The following is an 18,203-nucleotide window of genomic DNA, read 5'->3' as shown; positions in this document are numbered from 1 at the left end:
CTTTCCATTTGGAGCTCCTTCATGGGTCTCCACAATTGTAAACAATCGCTCCATCGGGATCGCAACGCTTGCGCGACTCTCGGTCCTGCCCAGACTCGTCAGCGCTACCAAGCCGACCAATCATAGAGCTTGCGCTATGCGTCGTTGCGACGTGTAGTCACATTTATTTTTTGAGAGGTGCACGTCAGCGATGCCGACGGCCACGGCGTAGGGCTATGCGTCGACTTCATTCACGCCCGCCCTCTCTGTGGTAATAGCTGATGGTCAGCTCACGTCACGTGTGATTTTGCGGTCGCAAATACATTACATGAAGACAAAAATTACATTTTTTGGCTGAATTATATCTTATAAATACAGCATGTGACTCTTTCAACACCATTTGGAGGTGTCCACGTTGCTGAACAATGTATGTAAAACAATGTGAAGACTGCGCCGTAGCATACGCGTGCATTTGACACAGAAGTATAAATCAGCCTTTAGGCACACTGTGGGCACGCTTTTTCTCAAAGTGACCTGATTGGTAGAATTACTTTACTCAAAAATTATTTCAATGTATTTTAAATGTGGGTCAAGATGGGCAAAACTCACGTGGCCCACATATTAATTTTTTAAACCTGGGCCAAATCCTACGTTTAACATCTGGCCCAAATCTAGTGTGCTGCCTTAAAGACAGTGCCACCTCTGCCAAACCCGGGACATGTTTGGCCCACATGCTGTATGCCAGTGCCGGATAAATGCCTGCTGTCCCAGCTTTATGCCAAATCTGGGCCAGAATTCTTTGATACTAAGGTTAAATATCTAGTCAAATATTCTTTACTGTCATCATGGCAAAGATAAAATAAGTTATTAAAAATGAGTTATTAAAACTATTGGGCCCTATCATACACCCGGCGCAGTGTGGCGCAAGGCGCGGCGCAATAGTCTTTTGCTAGTTTCAGCTTGGCGCAAGAGTCGTTTTGAGGCGTTGTGCTACGCTGTTTAAATAGCAATTGCATTAGCGCTCATTTGTGCGCCCATAGGCGTTCTGGTCTAAAAAGGAAAGCGTTCTGAGGCGGACCACTGGCGTGTTGCTATTTTGAGAAACTATAATAGATTTTTCATTAGACCAAAACAAACCCGGTCTAAACTTCAGCACAGAGTTGCGCCTCGCTTACACACTGCTTAATACACACAAGAGAGCAATAGGCAAATATCTTTACATATGAAAAATGTAAATATTAAGGATATATATATAGGATATAATAAGAATAGATATAGGATATAAATATAAAGGATTAAAATTTTACAAAACATTATTTTCTAGCCTACATAAATATGAAAAATCACTGCTTTTATGTCTTCTTCATCTCGGGAGGCTTTTTCAGTTCATTCATAACAATTTGCTTTTGTATAATATTATTATTATTAGCAGTATTATTTATTATATCCATATTTATGTTTGTTTTATTAAAAACAAGCTTAGATTTGTCCACCTGTCAGGTTTTAGACCATATGAGGCACAGCATGTGTTTTAGGATATAACTCAGGTTTTTGAGCACACTTCGTTATTGTTGTTCATTTATTCGTTTGCTGGAAATTAGAACTGAATTTAGAAATAGTTTTGAAACAAATATTTGCGCTTAACAAACTAAATTAATTATTTATAGACTAATTGATGTCTGTGCGTAAAGGTTTCCCTATCCAAGAGCGAATGTGAAAGTAGATCCATTATCTCTCATTCTCATGCAGTAGATGCTCTGTTTAACAGTTTTCTGTTAAAAAAAAAACTGTTAACTGTTTGCTTGTGAAATGCTCAGTTTTTCCACTTAGACTTACTTTGCGTCCTGTAAATAGCGAATGCGCTCTTGGCGCGACGCAGCTGGCTCTTAAAGGGAATGGGAGATGAGACTCTGATTGGTTTATTCTCAAAACACACCTATAACTCATTAAGAAAATAAACTCAACCCTTCTAGACCATGCGCCACGGCGCAAAGCAGATTTTCCCATCCTAAAATTAGCAAAAATGTGTCCTGACATGCTCTGAAAGTGTTTCCGCCCTGCGTTTTGCACATGGACCGTCAAAATAGAGCCCATTATGTTTAAAAATGTATTGAAAAAAATCTGCTCTCCGTTAAACAGAAATTAAGGGGGAAATAAATGGAGGCTAATTATTCTGACTTCAACTGTATGTGGTTCACAGCAATCTGGAAGGACTGAAACGCTTGTGATCGTGACACAGAACCATACCAATCAATCTAAAATGATCAATTCTTTCCAAAGAGAGATAAAGTTATCTGGTGAAACTGTAGTCATATCGCAGGAAAACAAAATACCGCAAAGTCAGATTTTTCCAATATGGTGCAGCCCTATTGCTAGGTGATGTGTACTGTTTCTGTGTGGTTTCTAGACAGTCTTTGTCATGCCAGCATAATCACTTTTCTTTTACTGCTTTCAGCACTGGATTGAATACAACAGCTGTGCATGTGAGTGTGTGTGTGTGTCTATGTCTGCGGTGTGTGTTAGTTTGAAAGAGTATGAAGAGGAAAAGATGGAGTGTGAGAAAGTATGGAAACATCTGGAACAGCACTTAAGTGCTCCCATACCCACGTCCCTGAGGTGACACTTTGTTGTCAAGGCAGTGAGGTAAAAGTGTGTGTGTTGATCATTTGGAAACGACTGCAGATCACACAAGATGACATCATAAGCGAGTAAACATTCCGACAGTTATTCACACCAGCGCAGCCGTCCGTCCGTCCAGCGCTGAATTCCAAGAACAGATGTCAAGAGTAAAAGCAGCCAAAACTGCAGCAGCGTACAACAGAGTCCTGCCAACACCTGCAAACCTTCACATCTTGCTTTCATATTTGCAGAGATCAAGCTTAAATTCCCCTCATTTGTCAGTCTATTCTTTTCCCATTCGAAGCTTCCAGAGTATGAACGCATCACTGAATGCGGGCACATCTGCATTTACTGTATGCTATTAGCAGCACAGTGGAAATCTGTAAGAGTGATTTAAATACTGTCAAATGTGCATGTATGGATTTGAGTGTAAATCACTGGTATTTATTTATGATTATAATATAATTAGCCACGCTATTTTATAAACAGAGCCAGCATGGTGGCTCAGTGATTAGCACTAGGATTGAGTCGATAGACGATGCTATGATGGAAAATTATGATATTATGAAAGCAGTTAATGGTGACGCAGTGGCGCAGTAGGTAGTGCTGTCGCCTCACAGAAAGAAGCCTTGGCTGGGTCAGTAGGTGTTTCTGTGTGCAGTTTGCATGTTCTGCCTGCATTCGCGTAGGTTTCCTCCGGGTGCTCCGGTTTGCCCCGGGTGCTCCGGTTTCCCCAACAGTCCAATAACATGTGGTACAGGTGAATTCGGCAGGCTAAATGGTCCGTAGTGTATGTGTGTAAATGAGTGTGTGTGTGGATGTTTCCCAGTGATGGGTTGCAGCTGAAAGGGCATCCACCGCATAAAAACATGCTGCATAAGTTGGGGGTTCATTCCGCTGTGACGACCCCAGATTAATAAAGGGACTAAGCCGAAAACAAAATGAATGAAGGAATGATAGCAGTTAAACAATTCATTCACTCATTTATTCATTCAGAAAGACGTTTCTAGAAAGCCAAGAAAGTGCTTGAATAGCTAGCCCAGGTGTGTCTGATTGGGGTTGGAGCTAAAATCTGCGGGACACCGGCCCTCCAGGACCAAGACTGAGAACCCCTGCTCTAAACCCTTAGGCAGTTGGCAAATAATAATAATAATAATAATTATTATTATTATTATTATTATTATTATTATTATTATTAATAATAATAATAATATTAGAGTGATTTCTGAGGTAAAGTAATAAAGCTGAAAATTCATCTTTAAAATCACTGGAATAAATTATTAAATTAAATGATAAACTCATTTTGAAAAGTTATTTTATAGTGCAATAACATTTCACAATTTTACAATTTGTATTGCATTTTTTGATTAAATAAATGCAGCTTTGGTGAGCAGGAGAAAGTTATTAAAAAAAAAAAATGTAAATCCCACTGACCCCAAACTGTTGCCTGGTAGTGAATACAATAATAATAATATAAATTGTATATATTATATTATATTATATTATATTATATTATATTATATTATATTATATTATATTATATTATATTATATTATATTATATTATATTGGGCGAAGCAGTGGTGCAGTAGGTAGTGCTGTCGCCTCATAGCAAGAAGGTCGCTGGGTCGAGCCTCGGCTCAGTTGGTGTTACTGTGTGGAGTTTGCATGTTCTCCCTGCATTCGCGTGGGTTTCCTCCAGGTGCTCTGGTTTCCCCCACAGTCCAAAGATGGTACAGGTGAATTGGATAGGCTAAATTGTCCCGAGTGTGTGTGTGGATGTTTTCCAGAGATGGGTTGTGAGATCCGCTGCAAAAAAAAAAAAAACGTGCTGGATAAGTTGGAGGTTCATTCTGCTGTTGCGACCCTGGATTAATAAAGGGACTAAGCCGACAAGAAAATGAATGAATGAATATTATATTATATTATATTATATTATATTATATTATATTATATTATATTATATTATTATTATATTATATTATTATTATATTATATTATTATTATATTATAATATTATTATGGTAGCTTTTTGTCTAACAAACAAAAATGAGTTTGGCATGGCAGTCAATATAAATATTAGCCACTGCCCAGCCTTATGCAGCAAAATCCTCCTTTTAGACCCGGCATTATAAGTGTTGACGTTGACTTAGTTGTTAAATTGCAAAAATGTGTCAAGACCCCGAAATCATTTTCTTTTTCACGAGGCCAAACAAAAACCGAACTTGTAGTTCAGCAATAAACATTTGACCTTTGAATTGCAAAACTCCAAACGATTTCCTTTAACAAGATTACTCAGCCTGATCTCACGAGAAAATGTAAGTAGTTTACGTTTTGCCAGTTTAGTGGCTAATTTGTACGAATTCATACGGGTTCAGTAAATTTTAAAAAGGAGGCGTGGCACCTAACCCCACCCCTAACCCGTCATTGGGTGATGAGCAAATGTTAATAAATTGTACGAATTAGATCGTACGAATTCATCCGAATTAGCCACTAAATCAAAAAGTTACGAATTGCCGTGAGATTGTGTTGGATTGCTACACTATAGGCTAGACTATGTACAATTAAACTACCAATTTCATTTCATGCTGAAAACAAGTTAAACCAGTGTAATATATTATTATACCTCTCTCGTAATACTCATTTGTCATTTTATTACTAATGTCCAGGGCCAGATGGAATCTGCGGACGTTTTTTGCCATTTCTGCAGAGAATTTTGGTAAAAATCTGCGGATTTCTGCGGAATTATTTTGGGAGTATACAGCGGAGTATCATAACTAAAACCTTAATATATTAAATAAAAAGTAATAAAGTACTGAATAAAAACTAAATAAATTTAGATTTACACATTTACTCAAGTAAATAAACAGAATTAATGATGGGCTAAAAATCTGCTGAAATCTGCGGAATTCTGCGGAAAATCTGTTGAAAATCTGCAAAATTCTGCGAGCGCAGATTCCATGTGGGCCTACTAATGTCCTCGACCAGCAAATCAGAATTGTCTTCTGGCCAGCAGTTTTGGTTTGGTTTTCAGAGCTGCTGTGAACTCTAGTCAAAAGTGTTCATCAGGGTAAGTGCGGAGTTGGATAGTTCCATTTTAGTGCGGAGGGGGACTTTAAATTTGACTGACAAACTTAAAATAGCTGAAGTGTTCTGTTAATTATCAACATTAAATTACATTCATATTCCGCCTTACACCCTTTACATGTTTTCAATGCCTTTTTTTTCTAAGTCTTCCTCAGCCTTACACACACTCCGGCTATGACTGTACTGAATATATGATAATATTTACAACACTTTGTTAATGAATGCTGCAGCATACAGTAGTATTAACTATAGTAAACATATAAACTGTTATAAATACTGTAATACAGTTTAGTTTTACTACAGTAAACTGGTGTGTAGTTGCCAAAAACTACAGATTTGAGTAATTTGTTAATATAGTTGTTGTATTAACATAGCAACTATAGAATATAATTCAAGTACTTTTATATCATGATTCAAAAGTATTTACTATAGTATTTTATAAGGAATGTATGTGCACTAACTTTTTCCTTTAGCTTAGTCCCTTATTTATCAGTGGATGCCCTTTCAGCTACAACCCAGCTCTGAGAAACACCCACTCATTCACACACACACATATACTCATACACTACGGCCAATTTTAGTTTAGTATCAATTCACCTATAGCGCAAGTGTTTGGACTGTGAGGGAAACCGGAGCACCCAGAGGAAACCCATGCCACCGGGAGAACATGCAAACTCCACACAAAAATGCCAACTGACCCAGCTGGGACTCGAACCATCTCGCTGTGAGGCGACAGTGCTAACCACTGAGCCACCGTGCCGGACTCATGTTCAGACCAAAGAATCAAACCAAAAGTAAAATAAAATGTGAAATGAATAAAAAAAAAATTAGGCAACTGGCTGTAAAATTAGGATTTCCACCACAGACGTACAGTAGGACATTTTTGATGGCCTGATGCCCCACAGTGCCAGAGACACCAGAATCCCAATCCAAATTACACATTGACTTCTGTGCGGTTACGAGTCGTGCCGTTTAGCACAACAAAACTTTCTCTCCGCAAACCCCACAGGCCACACTAATCAAATGTCTCTGGGTGGAATATCAGAGCGTCTGCGCAAGACTCGAAATACTCTCATAAAAAGCCTTCAAAATATCAGACTCGCCTCTAATTAAAATCACAATAACACAGGGACGTGCTCATAGCCAATGTGGGAGATGTAATATGTGTGTGTGTGCGTGTGTGTGCATGTGTGTGTGTGTGTGTGTGTGTGTGTGTGTGTGTGTGTGTGTGTGTGTGTGAAATGCAGAAAAAAGAGAGTTATGAGAACGTGCTGGAAAAAAATCTCTCACATTTCATAGAAAATGCTTCCAGCCACTGGAACGCTCTCAGCTGACATCATCCTCCGCTAGCAAAATCTGAACCCGTGGAGCATGAATTTCCAAACTCTTAAAGTCCAAAACGTGTGTTAATAAAGATCATACTTGACGCTAATGTGCATGGAGGATTCAGCACCCAGATCTCCTCGCTCGTGATATAGACGACTAATCGGCCTCATGTGGATTTCAGGAACCAGTTCAGCGTCTGGTTTGTATATTTTAAATTTCCCAGTGTTCTGATTCTGTACGCTCGAAAGAAAAAATGAATCATTTCAATTAATACATCTCTGCAATGACTCAAAGAACTTAATAAAGTCATCTGGAGTGGCAAAGGAATCGTTCATGCAGGACTCTCAGAGTTCATCAAGATTGGATTCACCTTCAATGCCTCCTTCGTCATTTTACCTAGACATGCTCAATAATGTTCATCTCTGGTGACTGGGCTGGCCAATCCTGAAGCACCTTGACCTTCTTTGCTTTCAGGAACTTTGATGTGGAGGCTGAAGTATGAGAAGGAGCGCTATCCTGCTGAACAATTTGCTCCTTTCCTGTGGTTTGTAATGCAATAGGCAGCACAAATGTCTTGATACCTCAGACTGTTGATGTTGCCATCCACTCCATACGGAATGTAACTCCAAACCATGATTTTTCCTTCACCAACCTTGACTGATTTCTGTGAGAATCTTGGGTCCACGCGGGTTCCAGTAGGTCTTCTGCAGTATTTGTGATGATTGGGATGCAGCTCAACAGATGATTCATCAAAAAAATCCACCTTCTGCCACTTTTCCAAATAATCAACTAGAAGTCAAGTTATTATTTGTTGCTCTTACAACTGGGATCGACGACAAGACTTTTGTCAGGGAGTGTATAATGTATAGGTGATGTCTATGATGTTCAATGAAGAGTGTTTGTGTATTATGTGTTGTAAAGTGTATCAATAACTGTCCTTAAATCACGGTGAACTTTATCATGAACTGTTTGTAACCTTTTGTTTTTCTTTAATTTGTATTTTTTTTCAATGTTTGTTGTCAGATTACTCCGAACCAATCTAAACCTGTTAAAACTGATTACTATTACAGAGATTTAATAAGTTAAAGGATATAGGCCCAATCCTAATTCTACCCCTTAGCCCAGTGGTCACCAAACTTGTTCCTGGAGGGCCGGTGTCCTGTAGATTTTAGCTCCAACTCTAATCAAACACACCTGAACAAGCTAATCAAGGTCTTACTTGGTATACTTGAAACACCCAGACAGGTGTGTTGAGGCAAGTTGGAGCAAAACGCTGCAGGGACACCGGCCCTCCAGGATCGAGATTGGTGACCCCTGCCTTAGCCCTTTCCCTACCCCACGTTTTGCGCGTGCCTGTGAAGGGGTAGTGGTGTCCCAATTCTCTTTAGCTTGAAGGAGTGTATAATGTATAGGTGATGTCTATGATGTTCAATGAAGAGTGTTTGTGTATTATGTGTTGTAAAGTTTATCAATAACTGTCCTTTAATCACGGTGAACTTTATCATGAACTGTTTGTAACCTTTTGTTTTTCTTTATTTGTATTTTTTTTCAATGTTTGTTGTCAGATTACTCCGAATCAATCTAAACCTGTTAAAACTGATTACTATTACAGAGATTTAATAAGTTAAAGGATATAGGCCCAATCCTAATTCTACCCCTTAGCCCAGTGGTCACCAAACTTGTTCCTGGAGGGCCGGTGTCCTGTAGATTTTAGCTCCAACTCTAATCAAACACACCTGAACAAGCTAATCAAGGTCTTACTAGGTATACTTGAAACACCCAGACAGGTGTGTTGAGGCAAGTTGGAGCTAAACGCTGCAGGGATACTGGCCCTCCAGGATCGAGATTGGTGACCCCTGCCTTAGCCCTTTCCCTACCCCACGTTTTGCGCGTGCCCGTGAAGGGGTAGTGGTGTCCCAATTCTCTTTAGCTTGAAGGCGTAGAGCTAAGGGCAAGGGGGATGCATCCCTTCCAACGAAGATTTTTCAGGACCACACTCGAAACCAAGGGGTAGAACAAATTTCCCAGAATACACAAGCTCCAGCTGCACCCAAAAGAAAGGAGATCCACTAATTAGTATTTTTTGTCATTATTACGAATTTTTACAACAAACAAACACACATTTTATTATATTCATAACCACGTTCATGTTTTACCATCATGCTTAAAAAAAAAACGCTAAAATAAAAAACGCTAAATTTCGCAATCTATTCGTGATCTATAATCTCTAATAATAGCTCCTGTATAGCAGTGCCACAACATTCTGACACTCGATGACACTGGAATACCCGGTCAGAAAAGTCTAGTGGCTGTCAACAGGCTTTTTACAGTGTCTGCTATAATGTTAATGCTGTTTTTGGTGTGTTTACTTTGATCAATATGGCCATTGTGTAAATGCACAGTACTGTTATGATCTTATTGCCACATTAGATCGTTATGATAACATAATACATGGCTTCAGTGATTTCCAGGGGTCCGTTCTTCGTACGTGGATTACTCAGTTAGCTGGATTTGGATATTGACGATTTGACACGATCCAGGATCGTTTCGTTCTTCAAAGCTGATCCGAGAGTTGTTGACGAAGCAACAGTTCTGCTAGCTTAAACCTGATCGGGAGCAGGTTCAATTCATATAAACAGGATTAGATCGGCTCAGTTCAAGCAAATATAATACAGAAAGTATGTACCGAATTCTGATATTTTCTTACAGTAGTAGTTATATACACTTGGGAAAATAGTAAATATTTTTAAACCATATATAAAGTTATAGTTATTAATAAAATAAATAAAGTTATATATATTAATAAAACTTATGCAATCTGCACCCTCGAATTGAAAGTACAAAGACTGCCACCTGGTGGTGCAAAGAGAAAACTTATTGATATGAACTTTTTAGATCGCTTTAGTACAAATTGTGTATAATAAACATGCACAATATGTGACTTTTTTCTTAAAGCAATAATACATTTATGCAGTCATAAACATATTTTGATAGTTAATATGCCGGTGATTTGATGCTTCACAAAAGTTGCAGACGCCTTTACCAATATCAAAATTATTTTGTAAACAACCAGTTATTCTTTACACCGATTAAAAAAAATGGCTACTATAATAAAGAAAATATTTTCTAAATGTGGAACTAAATACATTGATTTGCATTGAAATACATGATGAATACTCTTAACACATGAAAGTGTAAAGCCTGCAGCTCACAACAAATGTTGAAGGTTATTGCGTGTCATATTTAACAAGCCGTTTACTGCTAATTTGATGTAATTTTGCTAACATGAATAATTGAATATTAATCAGATGATGTCATTACGCAGCTGTGCCGTCAGCCAATCGTTGCATTGCTGATCATGATTTCGAGGACCGATAGATCTGTCCTTCACAACACACGCAGCGATCTCAGATCAGTTTATCCAGATATTCTAACCTGATTCGTGAACTTGTTTGAAGAACCAAATTAGCGAGAGATCAGTTATCAAGATGAAAAGATCCAGGATCGGCAAAATCATCTTAGATCATTTAAGCGAGGTATGAAGAACGGACCCCTGAAGATAAATACCAAAAAAATAACACAACTGGAATCACTACAGTAGTCGCCATCATCACCAGCCAAGGCTCGAACCTGCGACCTTCATGCTGTGAGTGGAAAGCACTACCTATTGTGCCACTGCGTCGCCATTAAACCTTTTTTTGTTTCGTTTTTTATATTATTTTTTTAGAGGGGTGGCACGGTGGCTCAGTGGTTAGCACTAAAATACAAGCCTACACAAAAAAACTTTCATTATTTTGGTGAACATTTGCATGGAATTGCTCTTATATGTTTATGAAAACGGGCCTGTTTCTGAGTGAAGGTTTAGAATCGTGTGTCTGGCTGTGTCTCTGGTTGTGTGCTTGTTTACAAGACAGTCTGACAGTAATTAAAGTCTCTGTTGTCGCAGGCATCGCTTTGACCTCTGACACGGGTGCATTTCCTGCTTTCGGAGCAGAGCTGAGAAACGCTCTTGGACACATGTGGAGGTCATGGGAAATGAACTTTAGGGAGACGTGAGCGGGGGGAATCTCTGGCAAACTTCTCCTGATTAATTTCTCTGCTGGGGAAATGAGGATTTAATTGCATTTGTAACATTACTGTACAAAAGTGGTCTACGGCTTTCATTTCCCTCTTAGATATGACTGGAGATTGCAAAGGACTGCTGGCATTTTTTAATTTGACCTCAGAGGCGATTGTAGTTATCTGGTGTACTAATACCATAGCTGTAGGGGAGGACTACATTATTAGGACACTGGGAAATTTAAAATATACAAACCAGACGCTGAACTGGTTTTCCAAAACCACATGAGGCCGATTATTTGTCTATATTGGTGGTTCTCAATACTTGTCATAAATACCCCAATCGCTGCCTAATTTTTAACAACTTTATTAATGTGACATGGTGGCTTAGTGGTTAACACTGTCACCTTAAAGCAGGGTTGTCCAAACTCTGTCCTGGAGGGCTGGTGTCCAGCACAGTTTAGCTCTAACATCCTTTAACACACCTGCCTGGAAGTTTCTAGCACACCTAGAAAGAGTCTGATGAGCTGGTTCAGGTGAGTTTAGTTGGGGTTGGAACTAAAATATGCAGGACACCGACCCTCCAGGACCGACCCTCCAGGTGTCAGGGTTCTGCCTTTCTGATTTTGTAAATTATTGTTTAGGTGAGACTAACCCTGTCTTGTCCTGTATGTCAATAGCTATGTTTCCATCCAAAAATGCGAATGAACTTTATGCGCAAAACTGGATTATCGCATAAAAGTTTTGCGAATGAAGCATCATTTCTATCCAACGAGTCAAAGCGAACAAAATCGTCACTTCCTGATTAACTGGCGGCAAATATCAACAGTAAAAACTGCATTTGCTGCAGTAGGAGAAGCTGCATCAATCTTTTCTAAATGAATGCGCCTCAGAAGACAAACCTGACAAGCAGTGAGCGCGCAGTGGCGTTTGAAGGTGTCAGACGCGGAGCACAGGCGCTCTTGATTCTGGAGGTCATTAATAATATAATAACACTAATACTGAAATGATAAGGTGTTTCATAATGACCAAAACAACATTTCAGATGTTTTATAATGTGCTCAGCCTGATGTTTTATCCATTCACACACATTTTAAGTATCACATGATCTCTTTTAACAAAATCACATGACCTTTTTTAATGCGCATGCTGGAGTTTGTGCGGTAAAAGTGTTTCCATCGCAGTTTATGCGCATATTTCCTTATCGAATAAAAAGTTTATCCTACCCAGTTAGGCGCATACGTTTTTTATGCGCATTTTCTAAATTTATGCGCATCATGGCGTTTCCATCAACTGGTTTTTTAATGCGCATTTGCAAAATGTGCATAAAATAGGTGGATGGAAACATAGCTAGTGTGTCTCTGAAGAGGCGCTGTTGTGAGTGTGCTCAGAACATGCGCGCTCCCATTTAATTTGGGCACGCAAGGTCTGTGCGTGCTTGGCACACGCGCTCTTTTACTCGTGTTTGTGTTTTGTTCTGTCGGTCTGTTTGTATTCTCAGCGTCACAGTCTGGTTGGTTTCGGTTGGCGCTGAGATGAAACATGCGCGTTGCATATGTATGAGCATAAGGTGTCATCATCTATTGTGTGCTCGTGTCTTGCGTCTGTTTATGTTGGTGTTGTCTAAGCATGTGGCTCAGTGTTTATTGTGGTATTGTGCTTTTAGTGTTGTCTTGTGAACACGCGGTTAATGAGTTCTCTCATTGGCTGCGTGTTCTTGTCCCGTCTATTGTCTAGTCCCACCCTCCTTGTTAACCAATTATTAGTTTATTAGGTTCACCTGTTTGTGTGTTAATTTCTTTCTGCTTATATTCTCCTCATGTCCGCTGTCCTGTGCTAGTTCATCATCTTTTCCTGCCTTGTCCTGATCTCTGCCAGCCTGCCCAGTCTAGTTTGTTTGTTTATTTGTTTTATTAATGTTTTCCCCCTTGAGGTAGTTTGTTTTGCCTTTTATTTTATTCTATTATTAATAAATATCCATCCAGTCCTCGCTCCTTTCCCCCACCCACTGGACGTGACACCAGGACCTTTAAGCAAAAAAAATCATGATTCTAATGTTAGCCAGAATGGTGCAGCCCAACATTTATGTTTTACCTTTTTTTTTCCTGCAAATGTCACATCCATAACACTGGAATTTCTCTGCTTCATTCATTTACTTTTAGCTTTATTCCAGAACTCACATTATTATGCAGTACAATGCTTTCTCTTCATGTGAAATGAACTGCTTGCAGGAATAAAACAACTGGAAAATCCTGCAGGAAAATATTAGCCCTCATTCCCAATAATCTTTAAATCCACAATATGAAAGATCAAACACACATGCATTGCGCATTACACTTTTTTTATATGACCACCGACTGAAATATCTACAGTACACCTATAACTCAGTCATTACAACAATGCCTCAACTAAAAGTCTTCACATAAATCTAAAAAAAACATGTAATCCTGACTTCACTGGTAATATATTTATAGTTATTCCTGTGTCCTCACTTTCCATCTGTTTGTTCTTTGCAAAATCCCTTTGCTAACAAAAGCCAGTTCCTTAACGACATCACCCTCCAGGAAGTGACATCGTTTTGGCTGTAAAATCAACAGCACAAATGTCTGCAAGTATCCTTTATAATCTAACTTAAAACATTCCACCCTTGTGTGATTAGATCAAGAATATCTATCATGATATCAAAACACCAAGATGCTAAAAAATATTATCAAATATGAAAACTTTCTCTTTAAACCTTCATATGAGAAACACACCAACTCTGTCACTTCAAAAAGTTGATTAAGACACATTTATATAAGCTTGTTTTTAATTGATGTTGTATTTTTAGATTGAATTATAATTATTATTATTTACCTCCTCTTGACAACATCCAGTTGACAGAAACACTTACTTAAACATGTTTCTTTCTTCTGTTGAACACACAAGAATATATTTTGAAGAAACCTGTAGCCACTGACTTTCACAATATTTGTTTTTTACTATGAAAGTCAGTGGTTACAGGTGTTCAGCTTTCTTTAAAATGTCTTATTTTGTGTCTAATAAACTCAAAGTTTAATAACCACTTAAAGGTTGCGTAAAAAGTGGGCAAATTTCATTGTATAATAATAATAATAATTCCTTACATTTATATAGCGCTTTTCTGGGCACTCAAAGCGCTTTACACAATGGGGGGGGGGATCTCCTCATCCACCACCACTGTGCAGTATCCACCTGGATCCGCACACCACACACCAGCTGATTGGTGGAGAGGAGACAGTGATGAAGCCAATTGAATATGGGGATGTTTAGGAGGCCATGATGGACAGAGGTCAGTGGGCAGATTTGGCCAGGATGCCTGGGTTAAACCCCTACTCTTTTCGAAGGACATCCTGGGATTTTTAACGACCACAGAGAGTCGGGACCTCGGTTTAACGTCTCATCCGAAAGACGGCGCTCACTGAGCAGTATAGCATCCCCGTCACTATACTGGGACATTACACAGACCCACACAGACTGCAGGTTGGGCGCCCCCTGCTGGCCTCACTGACACCACTTCCGGCAGCAACCTAGCTTTCCCGTGTGGTCTCCCATCCAGGTACTGACCGGGCGCAGCCCTGCTTAGCTTCAGTGGGCGACCATGTGTGAGTTGCAGAGAGCTAGCTGCCGGCAATTGTACCCTTTAAAGGGCCACGAAACCCCCCTGTTTCAGGTTTTTTTCACACCTCTTTGGAAAAAGTCAGGAAAGTGGGTGAGTCCAGCTTTGTTTAGGTGGGAGTGTCGGGGGAGGAAAAGAGGGAAGGTTTTGCATAAAAAAGGGAGTTTCCGTTTGGGCACGCGCTGATTTTCACAAAGGCAAATCAACACACAGATGCACGGGAGAAAGACAGTGACTGTGTTTACATGGACATCAGTAATCGAATTATTTGTCAAATTATTAATTTGTGATCTTGCTGGAAGAGTGTAGTCTTAATGGAATGTTTGATACCGCACGGTGAATGAGAGAAAAAAACCCTCTGCATTTCATGGTATCTTAGATGCACTGAGTAATTAGCGTCAGAAAGCCGTGTGTGTATAGACTATCCTGTCACAAAATCCAGCGAAAATTCAACACGATGGTAATAGTTTGATTAAGGTGTTTACATGTTTACACTCATAGAGCAGCATTTACAGCAGATCCATCGGTCCATAATATTGTAGTGAATTTATCGTACTGTAAACTAACTGAATCATTTTGACTAAGGTCTGTCTTTAAAAACTGAAAGAGTACTGCTGACGATACCAACTAACTTTGCCTCTGAATAAACAGACAAAGACCACTGATCACTCACTCACCAAATCTGTTGAGACAGAACAATCAACACCAACTGGAGCCGCGTCTTTTTTTAAAAAGAGAGAAGCAGCAAATCTAGATGTCACCATTTCCAGATGCGAAAAGCTCTCGGGTAAAAAATTTTCCTTACAAACGTATTTCTGTCACATGCACTGTAGTCCACAAGTGAGTCAAGTTTCATAGCAGGAAATCAAAACAAAACCTTCGTTGCAGCACATTTATAAATGCAACACTGACGACCCATGTTTCCAAATTCTTGTTCTTCCACTTGTTTTGGCACCACAATGTGGCGTCTCTGTGGCATCTCTGAACACTGTAAGGGTTAAAAATAGTCTTCGAAGCTATGTTGTACATTAATGAAGTTGCACCATATACAATAGAGCGCGCTCAAAGCTCTACAGTAAAACTAAGCACATAAATCCAATACAAAAATTAATTACTTCATTAATTTACTTTTCAACTTAGTCCCTTTATTAATCAGGGATCGCCACAGCGGAATGAAGCACCAACTTCACTTATCCAGCATTTGTTTTAGGCAGCCCTAAAACAAGCAGCCCAGTTTTAGGATGCCTTTCCAGCTGAAACCTAGTACTGGGAAATACTCATAGACAACCATTCACCTATGTGCAACGGAGCCAGCCAGTAGGTGCTGTGCAGGTAAACCTCACTCTTCTGACCTCTAAAGGTGCTCTAGCAACACACTAGAGGCCAGGGTCTTTAGCCTCCTCGGTAGAGCAACCAACTCCCATGCGAAAGGTCACCGGTTCAATACCAGCTCTGAGCGGGTTGGGTGGCATAGGACCGGCGGGGGTACATATTTAGTTTAGTTACCATTTTCACCTATAGCACCATTTTCACCAATTTAGTTTATTCATAGCACCTATACAAGGCTGTAGGGGAAACCGGAGCACCCGGAGGAAACCCACACGAACACGAGGAGAACATGCCAACTGACCCAGCCGGGACTCGAACCAGTGACCTTCTTGCTGTGAGGTGACAGTGCTAACCACTGCTGAGCCAATGTGTCACCGTAACCATTGGCATCCATAGTAAAATACAGTATAGTTTACTCAAAAAAGAAAAAAATTATTTCTTTCATCATCAACTCACTCTTTACTTGTTCAAAACATGCTTGGATTTCTTGCTTCTCTTGAACACAAAAGAAAATATTCTGAAGAAATCTGGTAACTGGTAACCATTGACATCCATAGTATTTGTATTGTCCTAGGAAAGTAAATGGTTACAGGTTTTCAGCTTTCATCAAAACATCTTTCGTGTCTCAAAAAACTTATAAAGGTTAAGGTTGAGTAAATAGTAAGTCAATTTGCATTTTTGGTGAACTATCCCTTTAAATCAAAGTTATAAATACACTTCCTGAGTTAACAACACACAGATAATCATGTCTGAAAGACTCAACCGCATAACATGAATGACAACCGCTCTAAGGAGATCAGACTAAAGAGCTAAGGAGTAAATCTTTTAGTGGTTACGGGCGACGTACCTTCGGTCAGGCGGTCGGTTGTGCGCATTCCCATCCATCCCTGCAGCGGCTCTGCAATCCCTGGCACTATAAGACAGAAACAAACAGTCGGTTCAACTCATGGCACAGCATAAAGGAGTGCTGACAGATGGAGAGGTTAAACTAGAAGAGTCAGTTCTGCAGAAGGTGGTGCATCCCTTCCCTTCATACACACCACAGTGTCAATTACTGGCATGATTTGATTGTTTAAAAATGATATCTTGATATCTTTATATTTAAACCAGCCTAAGCTGTTGTGGTAGACTTTCAGTTTGGTCACACTAAAAAAAAAAAATCCATAAATGAGCAGTTTTCTGTATTTTGTGATTCATGTTTTTATTTTACCAGAGTTTATTTATGCTTTTGAATTGCATTATGGAGCATTAATCTTTCTTGCAATAACTTTTAACCTTGAAAAGTTTGGAAAAGTGACTTTTATTAACATTTTAATAATTTAAAGTGATATATTGCCTGGTTTGGTGATGTTTATTATGCTACAAAAAACTAGTAATAAACTGCCAGTACATATTCTCTTATTTCAGAGACTTATTTATCTCTATATACAGGCCCGGACTGGCCAATTGGCAGGACCGGGAAAGTTCCCGGTGGGCCGGTCCGTTTTTTGGCCGCGAGGGCCGGTGTTTCTAGCTGCTTGCACTCTCAGCAGTTGCACTTTTTTCATTTATTTATTTATTTGACCATAGCCTCACTCTTTTTATTGATTATTTTGTCGCAGCTCCGCTCTTCTTATTTATTGTCTCGCAGCCACATGAGCAAAATGCATCCTGCAGGTTAATGATGAGGTAACTATCATTCCGGCCACACCAGCATAACAACTTCATTGTGGTCCAATGGTCAGCTCGTTGCATTAGACGTTGTCGATCCGTGTTCGATCCTCACCTGAATAATTCTTTATTTATTTATTTTTTATTGTTAAGACATATAAAACTGTAAGGTTGTTGAACATTTAAGTTCTAAAGCAGCTGTTTTCTTGAAAAAAGACAAGATTGGAAATGGAAATGACATTATTTTAATATAGTCAGTCGTGAACTGAACTGGGCCGGTCTAATGCTTGAAACTTCAGGGCTAAAAAGGAGTCCCACTCCGGCCCTGTCTATATACAGTATACATCCAATTTACTAAAATGTAAATAAAAGTCACTTTGTTAAACTATAGAGTTGAATTTTCAACATCAAAAGCCGAGATCAACATCCCATAATGCAATTCACAACCATAAACAAACACTTGTGGATCATAAATTATGGAAACTGTTAATTAACAGACACTTTTTACTGTGCAGGTG

At 39.3% G+C, this 18,203-nt stretch overlaps 1 protein-coding gene across 5 annotated transcripts in view; it reads right to left on the bottom strand.

Moving 5' to 3' along the window:
- The window catches only part of cobll1b (cordon-bleu WH2 repeat protein-like 1b), a 155,775-nt gene that overhangs the window by 133,242 nt on the left and 4,330 nt on the right, over positions 1–18,203 (bottom strand). For all 5 annotated transcript variants that reach the window (XR_015498704.1, NM_001365214.2, XM_087265854.1 and 2 more), the window contains exon 2: positions 16,883–16,948. Coding sequence is in view for 4 of the 5 variants with exons in the window: in NM_001365214.2 (NP_001352143.1) it covers positions 16,883–16,948 (66 nt within the window). In the remaining variant the exon portion in view is untranslated. The remainder of the gene's footprint in view (positions 1–16,882; positions 16,949–18,203) is intronic.

Source organism: Danio rerio, chromosome 9, assembly GCF_052040795.2.
Source record: "Danio rerio strain M-AB ecotype USA chromosome 9, GRCz13ab, whole genome shotgun sequence".
Lineage (NCBI taxonomy): Eukaryota > Metazoa > Chordata > Actinopteri > Cypriniformes > Danionidae > Danio > Danio rerio.
This window is presented reverse-complemented; position numbering and strand designations above follow the sequence as displayed.